Below are 24,477 nucleotides of genomic sequence, written 5' to 3' on the forward strand. Positions count from 1 at the left end.
ACACATTTTTCTATAACAAATAATGAAATTTATACTATTCATAACTAAACTAAATACTTTTAATAAATAGTTTATACATTTACAATATTGAAAATATAAATTTTAATGTATCCTTTTATGTGATTTGATAAAAGAAATTTCGAACTTAAACTAAGATTTTTATATTAAAAATTCTTTCTCTTGAAAAATATATAACTAAAGAAAAATATCTTTAGAAAATATTTTTTTAATTATGTAGAAAAACTACGATAAAAGATAATGATAAAGATAAACATAATAAAAATGTCATGAGAATTTTTATTGACAGGTAAAAAGGCAGTAGCACAAAATATTTCCATATACAAGGATATACATTTATATATATTAAAGTAATCTCTAAAAAATAGAATATTACCAGGATTAAATAACGAAAAGGGAATCAAAAGAAATGATACCATATATGTCACGATTTGGTTCAAATACGAATAAAATTAATTCTAAAGCAATCCGTGGCGCTGTATTAGAAAGGACGTTTCAAATTCGAAGGACCGACGTGTATTTGTATTATAAAACACACATTTTTATATACACATTCATCAAATAAACACGAATTTTAATGGGAAAAATAAAAGTTTGAAAATTACGAATAAAATACTATCTTGCAGTTTGCACTCGATGGATGAAAGAAAAATTATATAAAATAAGCAGATTAGTTATAGACTTTCGTTGGAAATATTACGATAATGAGTATTGTCAATTTTGTTAAGCACGATAGGAAATCGATTGGCCGCTGCGAATTTCGATCAATGGAATAACAACGAAGGATTAAACGAGACTGTTCAAAATTGCAAGTAGCACGATGGGTCACGATATCGACGAGTCTGTTACATGGGACATGCGCGTTATCGAATACGCAAAGCCTTGCTTCTAATTTTTCCCGCCATTTTCCTCCTCCTTCATCCCTACTCCTCCCATCGTAATACACTACTACTATTGCTATCACTGCACGTAGCCAATACAAAAGCCTTTTCTCGTTCATTTATCGTTAGCCCTGTCGTTCGATCCGTCCACAAACACAACAGCCATTATCTGTTATATATATAATATATATATATATATTATATATATATTATATATATATAGAATTATTTATTGTAGATTGCTGTTGGCTTCGGCTAGTTCGTCACACTTTTCATCGATGTCATCCTACAATTAATAAAATTAATAATGATTAATAAATTATTTAAATCATTATTCATATATATATATATATATATATATATATATATATATTTATATATATACATATATTGTATATAGATAACATTCATTTGTTACTTTTCTTTTAATTTTTCTTTAATCTCTCCAAGTTCTTCGAATAGGAATAATGTAAGAAACTTTCTTTTTCTCTTTTCCGAAGTGTCTCACAAGGATTTGTTCGGGATTAGGAACACCGAAATGGATTTTATCTTGTAGTAACTTTTAATTGATTAATTTACTACTTGGATTTATCATGTGAAACGAGAAATCGATATATATATATATATGAAAAATTGTTATTGTATATAGAATAAAATTAATTCGTATATTAAGTTTTCTAATTGATTTAGTACTTAGTTTTTTTCTATCACCTACCTCATCCAATTGCAAACATTTGCCCCACTCAACCAAAGTGATCAAGTGATCATTATTGGCATCGCAAGAATCGAAGAAAGGTGCTATGCAATGTTCTAAGGCCATCAAAGGTGCTTTTATAGGAAAAAGTTCGTGTCTGGAAACTGCCCTATCATGTGGATGACCATCGAGGTCACACCATTTCCAAATGGCTGCATTCGTCCAGCGCAGTGTCATGTTCGTTTCAGCTTCGCGTTGCATTTTTAAGTAATGCGATGGTAACTCTTGACGATCGGCTAGGTCACGCATTATGTTGAACAACCAGTCGCGCATACGCCTTGGGAAATCTGCCATGTCTTCTTCCTTACACATCTGAGTAGCAACGAGAAGTGCATGTGAGTAAGAGAAGATCGATACACCGAATATGCCATTCACGAGCAAGGAGATTCACACAAGAGATTGAAATTTATTTGGAATTACGTATATATATATGTATATATATATATATAAAATCGATTTTATAATTGAATAGAACCGTTCGTTTTATATTTTCAATTAATAAATTTAAGACATACGAAATTATAATTAATATGAGAATTTAATTATATCAAAAATGAATTGACAATAAATATAATACAGAATTTTGTTCATACTCACTGGCATTTGTTTGCATTCGCCATAGTATTCGATATGAACATGGTTATAATCAGGCCCTCTGCACCTGGTATCACCAGTGTCACAGAAACAACGTGCTTGATAGACCTCACAATCGCTTCCAAAAGTTTTATTGTAATTTGTGCAGACCTTACGACGTGGATCGATTTCCTGATCGCAAATTTCGATGCAAACGCATTCGGCGGTACCATCTTCGGTTGACTAGAAATTATTAAAAAATATTAGACATCTGTTCTAAGTCCTCATGTTCGTTTATCCTGATTGTTAATTAACTACGATTTTCAAACTGACCTTACAAACGCGTCCAGCACCACAATGTTTATTCATACAAGGATCTACTTCGATCAAACGTTGTTTCTTCGATGCAAGCTCATTTCCAACATTTTCGAAAGAAACTTCAGCATCTTTGTTCTCATCTTCCGCTACCTCATCAGCTTCTAACATGTTCATTACTTCATCTTGAAAAGATGATTCGGTCGTTGTCGTCGTTCGATGTTTTCTTCGATGCTAGATATCATTGATAGAGATATTGATATTTATTATATATTTATATGTTAGGTACATATTTAAAAATTTATCCAATAATTAATGATCAAAATGATTAGTTAGATAGAATATAATTTACGAATATTTTTTACGATATTTTCTAATTAAATTGAAATATATAGAAATAGGTCGACTTAAGATTTACCAACCTGTCGTGCAGACACGTCTGTTACAAGAGCCACTAAAAGCAGCCCGAGGAAGAGCAGCTGCAGCCTCGTCGTCCGCATTGCGATCCCTGCGACAAACGATCGATCGATAAATGCGTACTTTAAAGTAAGTGTGTGCGTTTATGAGTTTTATTATTAAATGGCGCGCATACATTTAGTAGATTGAAATTAATCGAATATATTAACTTTTATTAATTAATGATTCAAACGCCATCTTGATATTATCAATTACGAGAGGCATTTGAAAAGTTTGCGATTTTTTTTTATTTCTTTCTTTGTATAAAGTAAAGTAAAAAAAAAAAAATCTAATTTAATGTATAAACATTCTAAAAGTAAATCGATTGTAAATAATATAAAAAATATATATATATGTATTTTGCTTTATTTTAATCAAAATTTTGAAAATGACGAAATCTGTATAACCACTTAGAAACGTTATTTGAATTTTTGAATTTACCGCCTTTTACTATGACGATCATTTTCGAAAAGATACTTTCAAATAGATAGAATTCAAGGATCGAAGTTAACGATCATAACATTCTTTCGGTCAATATTATCAACGATAATAAATCTCTTATGGCTTTTGATAGGAGTAACAAAGCGATAACCTAAATACTTGGAAATAATCATCTTGCGTATGTCTCCAATAAGAAAAAGTTATATATGACTTTAAAAAGACGATTCATGATCGACCTCTTTCGTTCCTTGTTTCACATACATGTTATTACGACATGCCTTCTTCTCGTTCCATACGTACATACATATATGTACATAGATACATATGTTTTAACTTCTACGAAAGAACGAGGCGAGATCTATTTACGTATCGTCATCTCTCAGTTTATCGCAAGGGAAGAGTTAATGAGAAATCAAGGCCTCGATAAAACATTATTTCCTGTTAATTTAAAGTGAGAAAAAAAAAAAGTAGATCCATTTGATATTTCAACGAATTTTATTTATACGATTTGTGTGATCAAAATCAAAATTAATTAGACCTTTTTCACATTTTTCCAATACTTACTCTTTCACAATAATAATATTTTATTTTAGAAATATATTTTGAACTGATAAAAAAAAAGAAAAAGAAAAAGAAAAAAAGAGGACTCGGGGAAATTAAATAAAAAAACTTTCATCGCTTTGAACATTTTTCAATGATACACTTTCGACATTAATTAAATGATAACTTAAAACTTTATTTGCCTTCCTTTGATGTTCTTTTTAGGTAGGACGATACTTCGGTATTTATGATAACTGCACTCGAGAGATTGCGAAATTTTCATTTTCTTAATTAATAACCGAGGGAGAGAGAGAGAGACAGAGAAAGAGAAAGAGAAAGAGAGAGAGAGAGAGAGAGAGGAAAATATTATAACTAAAAGATAATGAATTGTTCAGCAGAACATCTCTTATTTTTTGTTTTTCTTCCCTTTCATAATACAAAGTTTCATTTTCTCGAGAAATATATATATATATATATATATATCTCAAAAAGGAGATTAGGCTATCACTGTGAACATTTGGTTGCGTTAGGTAAAAAGAATCTCGTCAACTCTTTTATCTATTTTCTTTCATCTTATTTCTATTGACCTAATCTCGTTAAATAAAACGCCAACGTACCAAAGAAAAAAAAGTAAAATTATTTGCAACTCGTACGTGCTCCATTTTCGTTTTATTCCGCCTACGTGTAGGTTAATGTTATAATCTTATTCCGTGGGTGGTTTTGAACGAATCGTTTCGTGTAGCTCGTGAATGTTCGTGAGTAAGTATGTACACACCAGAAAAGTATTCGCGGAGTAACACCAGAGTTCTGACCGAAGAACCATCGGGAGAAGCCAGTTGACACGCAAACTTCGTATAAATGCGCGCCGGCGTAATAATATCACTGCCAATTGGTGACGAGAGAGGAGAAGGGCGCTACTTTTTTTTCTCGTAAAAGTTGTGTGCATGTGTATATATATTTATATATATATATATTTATATATATATATATATATATATATATATATATATACACGAACACATATTTCAAATCTTTTTCATGTTTTTTGTGAGGATCTTTGATACTAAATAATAAAATAAAAAAAAATAAAAAAATATCTATTCCATCAAATCACCTAACTATAAAATTTGCATTGCATAATAATTCATATGTTGATATGAAATAATAGCATGCATTTTCTTTCTTTTCTTTCTTTCTTCTTTCTTATTCTTTCTTTTTTTTTTTTTTTGTTTTTTATTAATTAATCTTGTAAACAAAAAACATCCATCTTTTTTTCCTAAAATATTTATTGTTATGAGTAACAATATTATCGTTATTTATTTATTATCCTAATCAAAAAGAAATTCTCTTTTGTTCTTTAATCCTACAATATGTTCGCATACGTAAATGTAATAATAGTATGTAATCAAAGAAATGTTCCAAAGAAATGGGAAAAGAAATGAAAATGTAAAAGACGATTTAAATAACAACGACATGAGAAACACAAAATTATTTCAAAGAATAAAATTATTTCAATCGTTACAAAATAGTATTTCATTATTTTTCTCCAAATTCGAGTATTATTTATATTGGATCAAACGACAAAGATTTTTAAGAAGGATGTCGAATATCCGTTTGCAAGAAGTTATGATTACATTCGCGCCTACGAGAATGAGATAACTTTTAAAAATGGATGATTACTTTATTACGATGAAAATAAAAGAGAAAGATAGATAAATGTATTTAGAGAGAGAGAGAAACAAAGAGCAAAACATTCGTTTTTGTTTTCTTTTTTTTTTTTTTTTTAAGTATGTATAAACAATTTCGTTTTATCATTTTTAAAATAATAGGAAAATATATAATAAATGCACATGTAGATGCATTTGTAACTTACATATATATATATATATATATATATATATATATACATACGCATATTAATCAATATTACAATAAAAAGAAAAATTAATTATAATAATTAAAACTTTTATATATATATATGTATATATATATTATATATATATACATATATATAATAATTTTATATATATACATATATATATATATATATATATATATATATATATATATATATATACACTGTCTGTAAAAATTATAAGTAGAAAGAAAAGTGATATTTTTGACCGAATATATGTACGTACCTGAAACGATCAAATTTTTTTTTTCTCTCTTTCTACTTCCTTTCAATGATTTATTTTGACGATACGAACGGAGAAGTAACAGCCCTGCAAATCGGTCGCTGGACCGGTACTGACTGCAGCCTGGAAACGGTCGAGAAACCAAACGAAACGAGATGATCTCATCGCCCCCCTCTCACGCTCTCTTTCTCCATCTTTCTCTCTCCCATTTATTCTCTCTCTTCCTACACCCCCGTTTGATCATCCTGCCACATGGCGATTCGTCGTGCTAGCTATCGTTTCATGCCTTTAAACGTTTCAGTATCCTCACTTTTTCATTACGCAATAACGAGAATACGTACATGTGAATTTAAGAAAAGAAAGTTATAAAAGCATGATTTCTTTTGATCCCATAAATAACAAATCCTGATTGAAATGAAAAAATTATACAATTTAGTAGAATATTCTTGCCCACTTTTTCTGTCTCTCTTTCTCTCTTTCATTCTCACTCTTTCTCTCTCTCTCTTTCTCTCTCACTCTCTCTCTCTTTCTCTTTCTCTCTATCTCTCTTTCTCTCTCACTCTATCTCTCTCTTGTTCGCAATAAAAACGAGAAACGTTAGTTGAGAATTGAAAATGATTCTACGAAGTAATACGTCAATGATTCACAAAATTTCTATGGAGATTATTATCTCATCGGAGACACGATAATTAAATATTACAAAGGTACACTCATAGCGTGCCACCTTTTTGTAAATTATTCTTTCCTATTAAAAAATTCAAATTATGAACGAGACAAAAATTTTCCCGCAAAACGAGCATTCTATAAGTATTACACGATACCCAAAGAGATGGCACGCTAATACGTGCCACCTCTTGGCGTATTATGTTATCCTATTAAAAAATTCAAATTATGAACAAATCTAGTTTTATGTTACGGTCATATAATGACAATATATGTGAAAAATATAATATATAACAATATTTGTTTCTATATCCCTACCGACATCTAGCGTAGTTACCTGTACTAAATAATTAATAAACTTTTTAATACCTCTGTCGCCATCTAGCGTGAGGACTGGTACTAAATAATTATTATAAGAAAACTTTTATACCCCTGGCGTCATCTAGCATGAGGACCGGATACTAAATAATTATTTTAAAAAACCTTTATACTTCTTGCGCCATCTAGCATGAGGATCAGGTACTAAATAATTATCTTAAGAAACCTTCATACTTTTGGCGCCATCTAGCATGAGGATCAGGTACTACATAATTATCTTAAGAAACCTTTATACTTCTTGCGCCATCTAGCATGAGGATCAGGTACTAAATAATTATCTTAAGAAACCTTTATACTCCTGGCGCCATCTAGCATGAGGACCAGGTACTAAATAATTACCTTAAGAAACTTTATACTTCTGGCGCCATCTAGCATGAGGACCATGTATTAAATAATTATTTTAAGAAACCTTTATACTTTTGGCGCCATCTAGCGTTGCAGTCGAAACTATATTTTCCCGCCTTTTTATACAACTACCTCCACTATTCTCATGTGCTCCTGTTACAAATCGCGCATTTTTGCAACGATATGACGACCGATTATAAGCACCCATGAATATATATATATATTATCCATATATATTGTATACTATCTACATAATACTTAGAAAAATACATTATATTCGATAATTATATAAATATTTATTTTATCATGTAAGAATAGATTTAATATAATATAACTTAACGTAATATATATATATGTATATATAATATATAATATATGTATATATATATATTATGTATATGTATATATAATATATGTATATATATATATATATATACAAAAAATATATATATATATAACAAAAGTATAATATAATACAAATATATATTATTACAAAATGTTTTAAAAAATTGTAAAACCAATTTTACATATAAATTAATTCTTATAAAACATTATCCAAATAAATATTTCTATTTTATAATTGTATAAATTATTTTTAGATTTTGCTTGATCCTTTTGATAATGCTTTAGCATTCTATGCATATACGAAATTAATGTATGATGATCTCTCAGTGTTTCCATTCTTTTGATAACAATTTAAATCTCCTTCATATTTCCTAAAGTAATCGTATAGATGATTTCTAATTGTTAGCATTATTTTAACAGTTTAAGTTGTTGACTTTCTCTATACTGCAAGAATAATTATAAGGATTATTTCCAATTATATTCATCCTTTTAATAGTATTTAAAAATTCTTTATGTATTTAAAAATAATATATAATAAGATGAAGTGACTGCATATGAATTTTTCCAAGAATAAAGTTTGTTCATGTATAACTAATCCTTTTGACTCATTTTAAGAGAAATATAATTTGCATATGTATTTCCATCTTCTTTTAATTAAATCTGCTTCTATCTGTATCACATATAAATCTTATTAACATTTAATAAAACTTTACTATATAACACAAATACAGAAGGATAAGATGATTGGTAAAAATTGAAACTGAACTATATGAAGAAAGGGAACCTTCACTGCAAAGAATTTATAGTCTTTTACTCATTTATAATCAAACTATTCAGTCTATAATATTTGAAATATACTTTAATTATAGAATATTATGCGATCTTTTTTTTTTATACATATACATATATATATCAATTTCTTAGAAATATTATTTTCAAGGCCTAGACTTGAAAGAAATCAATGATATTTCATTATTTATTGCAACTGATTAAAATTCGAAAAATAGAAAGTTTTATTAAGTTAATACGTACCTGGTAGCACTTCAACGCACTATGTTGAAATTAAAACGTTGATTGGTAGATTATCATACGATTCATCGTATATCCGCCAATAGGAGCAAAATCAAGGGACAAAACTCAGGTTCACCAGCAATATGGCTGTCAGTATAAATTTGATGCCTGTAACATGCGTTTCTCTCTGAAAAATTTGGCAAATGGACTCTCTTTTCGTAAATTTTCTTTAAATGCGCAATGTGATGTAACTTTCGAAGAATTGAATAAATGGGAAACAGCGATGAGGGTTGCTTGAAATCTACGACAGAAGATTATTGTATTTTATAATAGGTATACTTATACTCCTTTCCTATTTACATATTTACGTGTCCATATTGCGCCTTTTTCAAGACATTTCATAATACTTTGGGATATTAATTATCTATAGAGAATATTACACTTATGATTTTACCTACTCCCCTATATATTTTTTATTAGCGTGATATTTCATTATCAATGAAATTTTTAAAGCGTCTTGTATGTTCAGTTCGTATATGTGTATGTATGTGTATAGTCTCCACCCCAGTATTAAAATTAATTCTTTCATTGAATATTTATTTCAACATGTCAATATTGCACTCTCTCATATGTCATTTATTCTCTATTGTTTTCCATGAATTAAATACAACTGTCTTGTTATAATCATATAATAACTGTTCGGATAAAATATATAACATTGTTATGCATTTTGTGAACTATGTATACTCAAAGGAAAAATGGAGAATATAATGTCTTACTCAAATAAAATATTTTAATTGAATGAATATTATAAAAAAAGAAAAAAAAAGAAAAAAAAATAAAAAAAATAAAAATATAAAAACATTGTTTTTTTTTATCATTACAGGTATCTTAGTTGGTTTTTATTTATAATATATAATCATGACATCAAGGTAATATATATGACATTTAAAATTGATTACCTATTTAAATATTTTATATTTATAGGAATAATAATTTAAATTCTCTCTGTTAATTTTTAATGTTTCATATTATCTTAGGTTGGACAGATTATTTATATTATTAGAAACTGGCACAAATGCAGTGACTAAAAGAGCAGCAGCTCAGCAACTTGGAGAAGCACAAAGATTACATCCTCATGATCTTCATCATCTATTAGCACGAGTTTGTACTCTTTTGAAATCTCCACAATGGGACACAAGGATTTCAGCTGCGCATGCAGTGCAAGCTATACTTACTCAGGTTCCTCCTTGGAATCCAGAACCGGTAGAAAACAAATCATGCCAGGGTATTTTTTTTTTACTGCTATTTTTATCTATGTTAATACCTACTTCTGTTCACATCATTTTATATTATTTTTACTATGTACTATTATTCTACAGATGAATCAAACACAGAAAAACAACGTACAGTCAGTAATAAACTGACTTTAGAAAGTTTTGACATGGAAAAAATCCTAGCTCGTAGTTCTCATTTGACTGGTTCAGAAGGCAGTGAATATGATTTAATTGTACCGGAGGGTGAACAAGTTAATATTCCGAATCAAGATAAAAAAATTGCTGACAAATTAGGTTTACATCCACGATTAATGGGTATCGATACATCAGAACTATTTACTTCTGATGATCTTTTACCTGCGATATGTTCTCCAGTGTCTGAAGTAACATCTCCTAAAATACCAATTGAAGAAACATTAAAACAACCAGGTGGACTTAGCAGAAGAGAAATGAATAGAGCAAGACGCAAGGTATTCTTATCATATGAATTGTGTGTTATATTATTCTTCTTCGTATTATTAAAAAGTAAATAAAGAATTATTAAAAGATATCATTTATTTTTATTTATAGGCACGACAGACAGTATCTAAACGATCACGAGAGACTGATGATCCTCCGGATAATGTAACGATATCAGATACAGTAGTAAATAATAGTGGAGATATATTAAATAAAAAATTTAAATTAGAGGAAACGATCTCATCGAATACAGGATCTCTTGGCAGTGTATCAAACGAAATTGTAAATGGTGTGCCAGATGGAACTGGTTCTTGGCCAGATTCTGTAATTGACTGGCCCTTAGAATCATTTGCAGAAAATCTTTGTCAAGATTTATTTAGTCAAAAGTGGGAAGTACGTCATGGTGCAGCGACTGCTTTGCGAGAGCTTGTACGTCTTCATGGAAAAGGTAATTATTACATGTTTCTTTACTAATTAAAAAAAAAAAATTCTTATATTTATAGTATAATATATATTATACATCTTTATATTAATATAGGTGCAGGAAAATTTCGTGATCAAACTATAGAAGAAATGAAAGAAAGCCATTATCAGTGGGTGATTGATGCAGCCTTAAGGCTTTTATGTGTACTAGGTCTTGATCGTTTTGGTGACTTCGTATCGGATCAAGTTGTTGCTCCTGTCAGAGAAACTTGTGCACAAGCACTTGGTTCTCTCTTATTGTTAATACCAAAAGATAAAGATGACAAAGTTAATAATAACGGTATTATGGGAATACTTTCTATCGTATTGAAGCTTTTAGGATACGATGAATGGGAAGCTAGACATGGTGCTCTGTTAGCATTGAAATATTTACTGGCTGTACGTGATGATCTATTAGATGAAGTATTACTAAAAGTATTTCCTGCTATTATGCAAGGTCTTTCCGATCCGGTAGACGATGTAGGTGCCGCTGCAGCAAGTGCTCTCATACCAGTAGCATCTGCTTTACCAAGATTATTAAAGCCTCCAGAATTGGAAGCAATAGTAACGCGACTTTGGCAATTATTGCGTGAACAGGATGAACTGGCAGCTGCATGCAACAGTTTTATGGGTCTGTTAGCTGCTATACTTTCGTTACCAGCTGCACGTGCTTCTATTACACCTCAACCATTATCACAGGTAGTACTCGTTATTGGCATAGTTTTTATAAAATATTCTTATTATCAGCAATACTCTCATAGAATTTATCAATGATATCGTATTAACTTATGTATATTTTTATAGGTATTACCAAGATTATGGCCTTTTCTTAGCCATTCAAGTTCAAGCGTACGTAAAGCTACTTTACAAACATTACAAACATTGACTGGAGATGATGGTAATCTAAGCGAAGATAAAAAAGAAAGATGGGGTATAGGCGGTGGAATCATATTACAAGAAGCTTTACGTCATGTCTTTCAACGTGTCTTAATCGAACACGTTACCTCAATCCAAGACGTAGCCGTATGTGTTTGGGAAAATCTAGTCATACAAAGTGATCTTGAACTTCTACTGCATGCAGCTTGTCCCTTAGTTAGCACATGGCTTTGCCTAACTATGCAACCAGAGCATGTGCCATTTAATCCAAATTTATTAGTGACTGTGGCTTCTCCTGGCAAGGGGACAAAAAGTAACCATCAAATAGGTAACTGTGATGGACAATCGGACTGTAGTAGCAACGGTGGAAGCAATAGTATTAGTGGCAGTGTAAAATCTTCTACAGAGCTAAAAGTATATATTGGCGGAATTGAAACTGTAGCGCAAAATCTCAGACACGCTAACGTAGTACAAGCACGTTGCAAAGCAGCACGGATGCTTGGACTTTTATCTCACTATATAGTTCAACCAGCACCAGGCGTCATTTATACGCCAGACATTCCTAGTCCAGCTGTATGTTATGCTAAAGTATTATTGGCACATCTTAATTCACGATCAGCGTTACAGCGGACAGTTGCAGGTCTTACTATGTCTCATTGGGCTGTCGTTGAAGAATCTAATCCACCTGTAATACCCGACATACTTAAGTATGAAAATCAAATTTCATAAGTTTTCGTCAGAATTGAACGTAATAATTAATAATAAAGACAATGATATTATTTTTTCTTAAAGGGATAGACTATTGCAATGTTTAACCGAATGTATATATTACGATGAAATTGCTACGTCATTTACACGTTTGTTGCATGAAAGTCGTGATTACTTTGCAACTTTGAAACATTACAAATTGAATGTACCCGTCGAAGTGGATTCTTCGGGCGTAATGACTTTCGATCAAATCGCAATACTCGCTGGAAAACCTATTTTAGAACTTTGTGCCATCAGTAGTGCAGGAGGATCAACTGCAACCTCAGCCGTTGGTGGCGGTGGTGGAAATGGAATTGGAATTAAATTAAAACCCAAATTGGTGGAAAGTTTAGAAGAAAGGAGGCGAGCTTTAGAAGTTGGTGCCGCTACAACAGCGACACAACAACAATCATTGAATATTATGTCGATGGCTGCTTTAGCAGGAGCTGCTACTATGTTACATTGTCTACCGGAAGCTCCACAGCCATTAAATCCAATCGTTAAACCATTAATGGAAGCTATCAAACGCGAAGAGAACGAAGAATTGCAGAAATTAGCTGCTAAACATTTAGCTCATCTCGTTGATCTTTGTGTCGATAGAAGTCCTTCGCCAAATACAAAGGTATATTCATGTATTTTTCTTATTTGAAATTAACGTTTTGATTAATCAAGAATTTCTAAATTTCATTTACCTATTATAGATATCAACTAATTTGTGCACATTTCTGTGCTCAGACACTGAGTTCACACCGAGAGTGACAAACGCAAAAGATAGTGACACTTTCGACGGTATTCTTACATTGAATAATAGGCAAAAACATGCCGAAAGAATAGCTTATAATCGTGGAGCTGGAAGTGGAATTGGTGGAGGAAGAGGCCCAGGTAGACCACCTATAACTGAAATTCCATTAGAAGAATTACTTGCTTGTGAAGAGCCTGAAGCGAAAGCTGCTAGAACACGACGTCGAGGAGCTACGTTAGCTCTTACAGCTTTAGGTAATATTTGTAATATATTTATTATTCTCTTCTTTCTAATTCATCCGAGCTCCCTATTTAACAACTGAATCTTTAACTTAATTTTTAAATCTAGCAAAATTATTTGGTGTTCAATTACCTTCGCGTTTACCCCATCTTTGGGATTTAATTCTACCAAGTATATTACGACAAGGATCAGAAGATGTTCTTCCCAAGAATTCTCAGGAGGAAGCTAATCAACTTATTTCTGGATTACAAGTACTTGAAATTATGGCTCCAAGTTTACACTCTTCTCTGCTACCACCAGCTCTCGAGTGTTTATCTCGTTTATGCGATTTATTGGCAAACCCATATAAAGCTGTTAGGCACATGGCATCACGATGTATAGCTATATTAGCTAGTGTGGATGCAGAAAAGGTATGAATTATTATTCTTATATATGAATTCAATGTGTACAAACGTAATAATAAACTTTAAAGATATTATTTTATTTCAGACTATGCAATATGTGATACGTAATGTGATACCATTATTAGAAGCTAGTGGCAAAGAAAGAAGTCAATCTAAAATTCTTACTGCTCCAAATGAAGTAGATTTGATGAGACAAGGTGCTGCTGAAGCGTTGGCCTGTATAATAGAAACCTTAGGCGTCAATGTCATTCCATATTCTGTACTTTTTATGGTACCTCTGCTTGGTAGAATGAGCGATCAAAATCAAGCCGTAAGATTGGTTTGCAGTGCAACGTTTGCAACGTTAGTACAATTGTTGCCACTTGATCCCGGTGCAATTGCAGATCCACCTGACTTAGTGTAAGATATTAATTATATTATTATAAAAATAAATACCTGTAGAAAATATCTATATATATTTCTCATGTTATAGAGAGGAGAAAGCTCAAGAACGAAGATTCCTCGAACAACTGTTAAATCCTCGGAGTATACCAGATACGGAATTATTAATTCCTGTGGAAGCAGAATTACGTAGTTATCAACGTCAAGGATTAAATTGGTTGGATTTCTTAAACCGTTATCACTTACATGGTGTTCTATGTGATGACATGGGTCTTGGCAAGACTTTACAAACTCTTTGTATATTAGCTTTGGATCATCATCGTAATACACAAGCACCACCTAGTTTAGTAGTATGTCCACCCACATTAACAGGTCATTGGGTGTATGAAGCAGAAAAATTTTTCCGAAGCCAGGATCTATCAGTTATTCAATACGCTGGTACACCTCCAGAACGTGAAAAATTAAGACCACGTATTTCTCAACACAGACTGATTGTAGGAAGTTACGATATTATACGAAAGGATATCGAATTTTTTGAAGCACTTCAATGGAATTATTGTGTGCTTGACGAAGGTCACGTAATAAAGAATGGAAAGACAAAAAGTGCCCAAGCAGCTAAACGTTTGCGTGCTAATCATAGGCTGATATTATCTGGAACGCCAGTGCAAAACGATGTACTCGAATTATGGTCTCTCTTTGACTTTCTAATGCCAGGTTTTCTTGGTAGCGAAAAACAATTTGCAGCAAAGTATTCTCGTCCTATATTAGCTTGCAGAGAACCTAAAGCTGGCCCAAAAGAACAGGAAGCTGGTGCCTTAGCAATGGAAGCTCTTCATAGACAGGTAACCTATTCCATCAGCTCAATAAAACGTCCTGTATAAAAACTCATAACATATATGTGATATAAATCTTAATATATTATTAGGTATTACCATTTTTATTAAGACGAAACAAAGAAGATGTTCTTCAAGATTTACCACCTAAAATCACGCAAGATTACTATTGCGATCTTTCGCCATTACAACGTAACCTTTATGAAGATTTTCGTACACGACATTCTGCTGCCTTTATCACTAACGTATCATGTGCATCCGCAAGTGATCCTCATGGTGGTCATGTCTTTGAAGCAATACGTTACTTGCGTAATGTCTGTAATCATCCTAAGCTAGTGTTAAGTCCAAAACATCCTCTGTATCAAACAGTGAGTAATAGCATGTTAATGAATAAAATCTTCATTATTATTCATTTTGATTACTCTCATTGTGATCTTCATTATTAGGTATGCAATACATTAAAACAACAGCAAACTACATTAGCTGATATCGAACATGGAGCAAAGTTACCAGCTTTAAAACAATTATTACTAGACTGTGGTATAGGACAATCTCAACAGAGTAGAAATTCATCAGCTAGTACTACTAGTGACAATCAACACACTCAGCAACAATTAGTTAGCCAACACCGTGTTCTTATATTTTGTCAATTAAAAGCAATGCTTGATATCGTAGAAAAAGACCTGCTTAGAACTCATCTACCGACTGTCACATATTTACGTCTTGATGGAAGTGTACCAGCTACTCAAAGGCATTCCGTTGTTGCACGTTTTAATGCTGATCCTTCGATAGACGTTCTATTATTAACGACTCAAGTTGGTGGTTTAGGATTAAATTTGACCGGTGCTGATACTGTAATCTTCGTTGAACATGATTGGAATCCTATGAAAGATCTTCAGGCTATGGATCGAGCTCATCGTATTGGTCAGAAAAAAGTTGTCAATGTCTATCGTCTTATTACTAGGTCTACGGTAGAGGAAAAAATTATGGGGTTACAAAAGTTTAAATTACTTACTGCCAATACAGTGATTTCTACAGAAAATGCTTCTCTGGAGACTATGGCTACTGATCAGGTATAAATTTGTCGATCCCTTATTTGTTTAATGTCTTTTTCTTTCCATTTTTTTCCTTTTTTAATCTACAATATTAAATTCTATTTTACAGTTACTTGACTTATTCTCTTTGGACAATGGTAAAGGAAAAAAATCTGAGAGTCAAGAAAATATTGGAATATCTAAAGTTCCGTGCGTACAAGGTGTTAATCGTTCAGTACTTGAGATATTACCCGAACTTTGGGAGCAACAACAGTATGATGACGAATATGATCTCGATACATTTTTATCGACTTTAAAGGCTGATTGCCACTAAGTAACAGCAACAACAGCAACAACAGCAACAACAGCAACAGCAACAGCAACAGCAACAGCAATAGCAATAGCAATAGCATTAGCAACAGCAACAGCAACAGCAACAGCAACAGCAACAGCAACAGCAACAGCATGTCATATATACCTCCGATGAATCGTTCATCGTTGAATATATTATATATTTAAAAGTACAATTATTAGAAATTGTATATAAAATATAAAAGGAGATCTATCATGGGAGAGAGTGAGAGAAAGCATCATCGTATAGGACATGTCAAATGATCGAGTAATTAATTAATAATCGATCTCGAAAATAGATCAACTTAAGTATAATAGTAAACGTTGTCTTTTTTTAAATAAAACGATACGGACATAGTGACGTAAGTTATAAAATGATTGTATTGATTATTATGTAACAAGATAAGTAAATTTTTAGTTTATTTATATTAATTTATAAAAATCTCAATACAATTATATATATATGTATATATATATATATGTATATATATATATATATATGTATATATATATGTATATATATATATATGTATATATATATATATGTATATATATATATATATATATATATGTATATATATATATATATATATATATATGTGTATATATATATGTATATGTATATATATATATATATATATATATATATATATATATATATATATATAATTTCGTATTTGTACTACCACGTAACACCAGTAGGCGTAATTATTATTATTTATATATTGTACACTAAGTCCGTACAATTATACAACAATTATGATTGCTAACTCTTTATACAACCTTATTACTTTCTATCGTCAGAGAGAAACAACGCTTACAATTCTCTATCTTTAATTATTTGCTTTGTTTTTTTTTTCTCTCTGGTATCATCACGGGCGTTTTATATTTTTATTATGTCACGAAATATGTCTTGGTAAATTAATGGGCACTGTCATAATCGATATATTATTTCGTGTGCTTACGACAATTCTCTTTTAAATTCCATACGATTATTTGATTAAAATAATATATCAATATTATAGTTTACTTTTATAATCAGGATCTAGATTTCTCGAGGCAAATATATTATATGGATCTAGATGAGCTTTGGCGGCACGGTAAAGAGAAACACCTGCTTGTCCAACAGCTTCTGAATAATATGAAGCTCTTAATTTACCAACACCGTGATGATGAGATAAAGAGCCTCCACTAGCTAATATTTCTTCTCTAGCTGCTTCTTCGATCTTTTCGTAAGCTCCTATAGGATCTTTCAGACCAATATAATTTAACGCCATATAAAAATAGACACAACAGCCTGCATCATAGGTTTGAGTTATGCGATAAGATATCATAAAGTGTTTTATATCTCGAGCATAACATTCTTTGGCTACTCGAGATTTAACATTACAGCACAAGGAATAAGTACGATTCCAAGCAACCGATGTCTCAAAGGATTCTGACACGATACCATACTCCAAGCCAAGATCACGTATATATGCAATAACGAAAGTCAAAGTATAGCCACGTTCGCCGTTCGTTTCTCCAGCAGGTATACCATTATAAAATTTAGCAATATTATAAATCTTTTTCTCTTGAGCTGTAACCTCCTCTGAAGTGTTCCCTTCAAAGAGAAGCGTAGCTACGCAAATCCTATCCCACTTAAAACACTTTATTCTTGTAATATATGCATGTTTTAGACTGTCTAATATCGAACTACTCCAACTTGATTCTGGACGTAACACCTGACCAAACTGAAATTGATCGTTGTCCATTAGTCGTATACTTGATGGCTGACAACGTTCTTTAGCTATCTGAAATTTACAGAACAAAATTGATTTGAAATTTTAAGGAAGATTATATAAGTTATATAGAAAAGAAATTTCTACCATTCTCATTGCCAAGAATCCACTTTGAAAGTCGGGGAAAACTATACTTCCATATTTGGTTACCCTTGGTAAAGGACGGACTTTAAAAATAACTTCTGTAATACAGCCCAAAGTACCTTCACTACCAAGTATTATATGATCAAAGTTTGGTCCGCAAGATGAACGAGGTACTAACGATCCTCGTTCCAAAGTAATTTCAGGATCTTCGGTTCGACCAGTGACCATTCGGACACGTATGATTAAATCTTCGATATTTCCATAAGTATTTTTTTTCATACCACTGGCTCTAGTTGCTACCCATCCACCTAGACTGTAATGTAAACCAAAAGGTATACATGTGAAATATTTAGAACGAAATATCTAGAATAACAAATTAGCTTCAAATAAAAGCAATTTTTTTTTAATTTTTAATTGATGTAAGATACAAAGAATAACTCATATTTATTATTTTACCTTGAGAACTCGTAAGAATCTGGTTCGTGACCAGAGGTTAGACCTTCCTTACGTAATAAACGTTCTAGATCTTGACCAATGATACCAGCTTGCGCACAAGCTATTAAATTTTCTTTGTCAATCCATAATATTTTATTCATTTGTGTGGTATCTAATGAAATTATCGTTCGACGTTCTGTCGTTGGACACCAAGCAGCACCGCTAACGCTAGTTCCACCACCGAAAGGGATACAAACAGCTTGATATTCCGCACAAATTTTCACAATCTTGACAACATCTTCGTGACATTCTAAGAAAAATGAAATTATATAGAGACATATAATTACATATTACACAAGAATAGTAAACAGTAGGAGTATAATAAGGTTTACTTGGCCAAAGAATGATATCTGGTATTCTTTTAAACATTCCATATCTAAGAACAAAGATTTCTCTTAAAGTGTGACCATGTGCTCTGATCAATCGATCTATTCCTTTCAACGAATGATCGATATTGAGCCTATTGATTGAATCCAATAATTCTGTTGAAATAATTGACTCTGGGAAATCTGTTGGTACATCTTGTGATGTGATTTTCAAATTGAAGTCCACATTGAATACATCTTTAACCCATTGAGTGAAATATGGCAGCTTGTGATTACTAATGGGATATCTAAAGAAATAAAATAGATAAATAAATAAAGTTTACAGAGAGATTACCAATAATATGATACGTTATATTCCTCATACTTGATACATCAAGATTAGAATTGATTATAAAGGTTTATCAGACTATTTGTAGAGGCAGCAACGTTTTTAAGATTAGAATCAGAAGCACTTTGCTTACCACAAATAGATGTTTAACTTGAGAACGCCTTTTGTTCTCCAACACTCTAATCTGATTAGTTAAAAACTGCTACTTCTGCTATCAGCTGGAATATAAGAAAGCTTAAAGTGACTTCCATCGAGGGCAAGAAAATGCAATTTATCTTATTTTTTTTTATTTTTCCTAAGTCGCTGCCTATACAAATGAGTTATCAGCAAGAATTAACATTTATCATTTTTCTTTTACTACTTCCTACTATTATATCTATTTTTTTCTATCTTCTTTTTTCACGTTGAAGTCATAAAAAAAACCTTTGTATCTTTTTATTATTATTACTGTCATTAACATAACCATGATATAATACATTCATACTTTGGAACTAAAAAAATTAAAAAAAAATTGTAAAGAAAATACATAATATAAATATCTTCTTTTATTTTAAAAATACAGAATATTAAGTAAAAGAAATTTGAATACTTCGGAACTAAAAAAAAAAAAAAAAAAAAAAAAAAAAAAAAAAAAAAAAATTGTAAAGAAAATACATAATATAAATATCTTCTTTTACTTTAGATATACAGAATGTTAAGTAAAAGAAATTTGTTTGTACATGGTAAAAATGCATAGAAAACTTCAAACATGGAAAAGTATGTCATATAAGAAGTTTCAATATTTGTTTAGAGTAATAAGATTCTAATTTATGCTAATGTATTTTGAATGCATTGTAAATATGAACGAATGAAAAAATATATTTAGAATAAATTTCTATGCTAAATAGAAGTCTAGTTGATAAATATTGTTATGTTAAAAAAAATAATATTTGGTTAAAATTTGTATCTTATTATATCAGATGAGACCTGTAAAATAAATGTTTAAATATTCGATATTTCCTTATACTTATGTAATATCAGAACTCGTATTCATTTTTCAGTGACTACCTTCTTTTGTACATTCAATACATACCAATTAAGATTAATGATCTATTCTCTTTTTCATGTAATATCAGAAACAATAAATATACTTTTTAGCAGATCATGAATAGATAAATGTGCTCATTTGTTTCTCTATACTTTTTTTTATTAACTCTTTGCGGTCAGGGTCAGTAAATAACCACCCAAGTAAGTCTGTTCACAGTTATGGACACGTATTATAAAAAGGTTCGAATACGTCTTTCTTTCTGAGCGATAATATAAGTATAAGAATAGTAAACAATATTATTTTTCTTTTAAAAGAAAATTGGAGATTTGGTTCTATTTTTTATAACACAAACGTTTAACGTGCAATTTTCTCAACTGCGCGCATCAATACCTCTCGTCCACGGCAATGCCGGCCGTAAAGGGTTAAATATTAATTAATATTAATTTACTTTCTATAAATTATTCGTAAGAGATATTACAAATAATACCTGTCACCGATGAATTCGATAATATTGTTATCATTAAGGCAAAATAGTGAATCTTTATAACCCCAACCATTCCACTTCAAAACGTCTTGCCTAAAAAATGATAAAACAAAAATTATAAATATTATTTCATTATCGAATATATATATATATATTATCATATATATATATATATTATATATATATATATATTATCATATATATGTATATATATAAATACGTATATAATATTATATAAATATATAATATTTATACATTTATTATAATAGGGTATCTAATCCTAGTTTATTACGTAATTTTTATAAAATTAAAATTTAAAAAATTTTTAATAATAATTTATTATATTTCACCAAACAAATTAATTATTAATTAAACTTATTTTTAAAAATAATTATTTTAAAAAGATTTATTTTAAAAATAATTATTATATAAAATATGTAATTAACTTAAATAAATAGTCTAACCGCTAATGCTGGCACTAAATTTTCCTATTTTTATTACTTTTATCTTATTCTAACTTTCATTAATTTTAATAAAATTTAAATATTACTTTATTTATAAATTTTTTAATATTAAATTATATAGTATTTATAAAGTTTAATTAATTTTTAAACAAAATATATATATATATATATATATATATATATATATATATATATAATTAAGGAATCGAAAGTTCGCAAATTTAAGAATATAAAATTAATTTAGAAAAATCCACTTAGTCGCGTCAATGTTTTCTCGAGCGCCCTCCATCATGTTTACATATGTATAAAGTAAATAACTTTCGTCAACGACAATAACCGAAATCGATCGAACATCACCGATCTAAAATAAAACGAGGGAAAAATAATTTAGAAACAATCAATATAAATAAATTGTGTTTGGATTATTTTGATAGGCTTCTAAAATTTTTCAAATGTCAAGATCAAAAACCTAACCTTTCCAATTCGATAACAATTCTGATTACGAAATTAATCTATACCAACATACATATGTGTATGTATATATACATATATGTATATTTTAATACATTAAAAACTATAGATACAAAAATTCAGCTTAAGAAATTTTGAATCTTCGAATGGTTACAGGAAAGACAAATTAGATATAGAGCAAAGGAATGTGATTATAAATAAAACATTATCGTTATAGGTTAAATAATGATATAAAATTTCAATGATGGATATAAGTAGTCATGAGACATTATTGTAAAATAATCTTTTCATTTCCATGAATTAAGTTTGAGGCGTGGCTAAGTTTGACGATATTTTTTTATTACACCATGACCTCTTTGTAGTATAATAAAAATGATAGAAATAGAAAGTGAAAGAAAAAGTGAAATCCTGTACGAGATATATATATATATATATATCTATATATATGTGTGTGTGTATATATTTTACCTGTTTTTTGGAACAGTAGATTCTGATTTATTTTCTGATATCATTGAAGTAATCGTATTTATTTTGTTCGACATGTTCAATGAACGTATCTCAAGATATGATGGAAGAAAACACAGGACAAAAAAGATACTGTTTCACTTTATAATATATTTTCCAACTTCCGGCTGCTTCGTGTCGTTTCGTGTCGTCTTCTATAATAAACGGTAACCACCTTTATTACTGACACGCGCACCGGCACAACAGATTTAAATCAATAGAGCCCCCGCCCAAACACCGATTATCATACAATCCGCCTTCCTTCGAATCGCCATCTGAGCCGAGCGGAGCCGAAAAAAACCGAATTGACCCGAGTAGTAAATAAAATCGAGCGCCATCAAACATCAACTAAATGTATCATATATTATATTTATCGACGAATAGAAATTCGAGAAACTTAGTGTTAACTGAAACTTAGTGTAAACTTAGTTTTCTGATTGGTCGAAACAGTAAATTCTTGTAATCTTAATTTTTTATATCTCATTTTTTTTGACTTTTAAATGAATTAAAAATATCGAAAAAATGCAATTTCATTTATCTAAGATAATGATTATGATTTTTAAATACTTTTATATTTTCAAAGATAAAAATTATATTCAACAATAAAGAAATATATAAAGAGAGACTTTTTTGTCACGTTTAGCAGATCAAATAGTTTAGTAAGCTTCATACTTGTAAAGATTTTCAGTTGAACTTTACTAATCGCATTATACTTTTTCAACATGTTTGCTCAATCTTCACTATTTTTTGTAGTATAAAAGTAAAAAAGTTCGCTTATTAGATGCAAGAATATAACTTAATAAGATGTAGTAAATAAAAGTAAATGGAATTACGTATATGCATAATGTAAATTAAAATAATTAACAATAATTAAAATAATTAATATCATTAACATTAATTATGAAGATTTTATTTAAATTCTGTCAATATCAATTCAAGATGACGAACATATAAATACTATCTATTTTTATATCATGCGTTGTCTGAAATAACAAAAAACTTGAGAATTTATTAAATCAAGAAATAACAAGAAACGTAAGAATTTATTAAAGGTAACTTATACAATATTTCTAATTGGCTAAAGAACTGTATAATTTAACTTTAATCCATATATTTGATCCATATGACAATAACTAATACTCTCTATGTCATACTTATATCTCAATAAACAAAAATATTATTGTAAATATAAATCTCAAGAATCAATTTACATTACAATCTCTATGTCTTATCAAAGAAGCATCCTCTCTAGAACTTAAAAGAAAAATCTACCAAATCAAGAGTGTTGTGTAATCTATATAAAAGAATGTTAGATTGTAAAGAAAGAAAAGTAGATGCAATTCATATGAGATGGTTGGATTGAAAAACAGGATAAAATTCAAGAAAAAAGAAATTATATTTTAGAATGTTTAATTTTTTACTAGAGAATCTATATAGAGACTGATCACTAGAATATAGAATACAGAATATAAAGATAAATAAATAAGAAATGTTTTGATTTATTTACTCTAGTTTAATTTAAATTAAGATTGATTTAGATCAAAATCTTCATCCAATATGATAAATAGCATTAAATATATTATTAATGCTATTTTATATTTTAAATAACACAATAGGAATAATATATAACTGAGTTTTTTGGAGGGGTTTGGATTATTTGCGTGACAGATTATTTTATATACTTATACAAAATATATAGATTATGTAAAATCAGGTAATAATAAAATGAATATGACAGAACATATTACACTTGCACAAAATATACAGTCCGAAAAAATACGTTCAATAAAAATTGACAATGTTTTTTCTGTTTACAAATAACATATATATTGTACGGTATAATTTTTTT

The 24,477-nt window shown here is 29.9% G+C and overlaps 3 protein-coding genes across 4 annotated transcripts; 1 reads left to right on the forward strand and 2 right to left on the reverse strand.

Annotated features, from left to right (window-relative positions):
* Positions 1 to 279: 279 nt before the first annotated feature.
* On the reverse strand, positions 280 to 6,274 carry LOC124428690 (SPARC). The gene is made up of 6 exons (XM_046973038.1): positions 6,120 to 6,274; positions 2,964 to 3,049; positions 2,560 to 2,775; positions 2,251 to 2,469; positions 1,615 to 1,965; positions 280 to 1,185 (listed from the first exon to the last, which is right to left on the reverse strand). The coding sequence occupies exons 2-6, from the start codon at positions 3,039 to 3,041 to the stop codon at positions 1,129 to 1,131; spliced, it is 921 nt and encodes a 306-aa protein (XP_046828994.1). The 5' UTR covers positions 3,042 to 3,049; positions 6,120 to 6,274; the 3' UTR covers positions 280 to 1,128.
* A 2,738-nt stretch (positions 6,275 to 9,012) lies between these two features.
* On the forward strand, positions 9,013 to 17,039 carry LOC124428883 (TATA-binding protein-associated factor 172). Its single transcript, XM_046973498.1, has 15 exons — positions 9,013 to 9,191; positions 9,745 to 9,790; positions 9,899 to 10,146; positions 10,241 to 10,605; positions 10,706 to 11,042; positions 11,133 to 11,755; positions 11,861 to 12,639; positions 12,725 to 13,301; positions 13,381 to 13,675; positions 13,770 to 14,071; positions 14,151 to 14,464; positions 14,538 to 15,288; positions 15,372 to 15,647; positions 15,726 to 16,352; positions 16,444 to 17,039. The coding sequence occupies exons 2-15, from the start codon at positions 9,780 to 9,782 to the stop codon at positions 16,645 to 16,647; spliced, it is 5,709 nt and encodes a 1,902-aa protein (XP_046829454.1). The 5' UTR covers positions 9,013 to 9,191; positions 9,745 to 9,779; the 3' UTR covers positions 16,648 to 17,039.
* A 330-nt stretch (positions 17,040 to 17,369) lies between these two features.
* LOC124428887 (alkyldihydroxyacetonephosphate synthase) lies at positions 17,370 to 22,877 on the reverse strand. Of its 2 annotated transcripts, XM_046973504.1 has the most exons (7): positions 22,593 to 22,877; positions 21,908 to 22,014; positions 21,193 to 21,282; positions 19,357 to 19,637; positions 18,986 to 19,274; positions 18,533 to 18,842; positions 17,370 to 18,457 (listed from the first exon to the last, which is right to left on the reverse strand). In XM_046973504.1, exons 2-7 carry the CDS (start codon positions 21,943 to 21,945, stop codon positions 17,684 to 17,686), a joined length of 1,782 nt encoding a protein of 593 aa, XP_046829460.1. In that variant the 5' UTR covers positions 21,946 to 22,014; positions 22,593 to 22,877; the 3' UTR covers positions 17,370 to 17,683. The 2 variants fall into 2 exon arrangements, with proteins under 2 accessions (XP_046829460.1, XP_046829459.1); XM_046973503.1 differs by lacking the exon at positions 21,908 to 22,014 and having other exon boundaries at positions 22,593 to 22,876.
* Between the last annotated feature and the right edge of the window lie 1,600 nt (positions 22,878 to 24,477).

The sequence above is a fragment of the Vespa crabro genome, chromosome 13 (genome assembly GCF_910589235.1).
Source record: "Vespa crabro chromosome 13, iyVesCrab1.2, whole genome shotgun sequence".
NCBI lineage: Eukaryota > Metazoa > Arthropoda > Insecta > Hymenoptera > Vespidae > Vespa > Vespa crabro.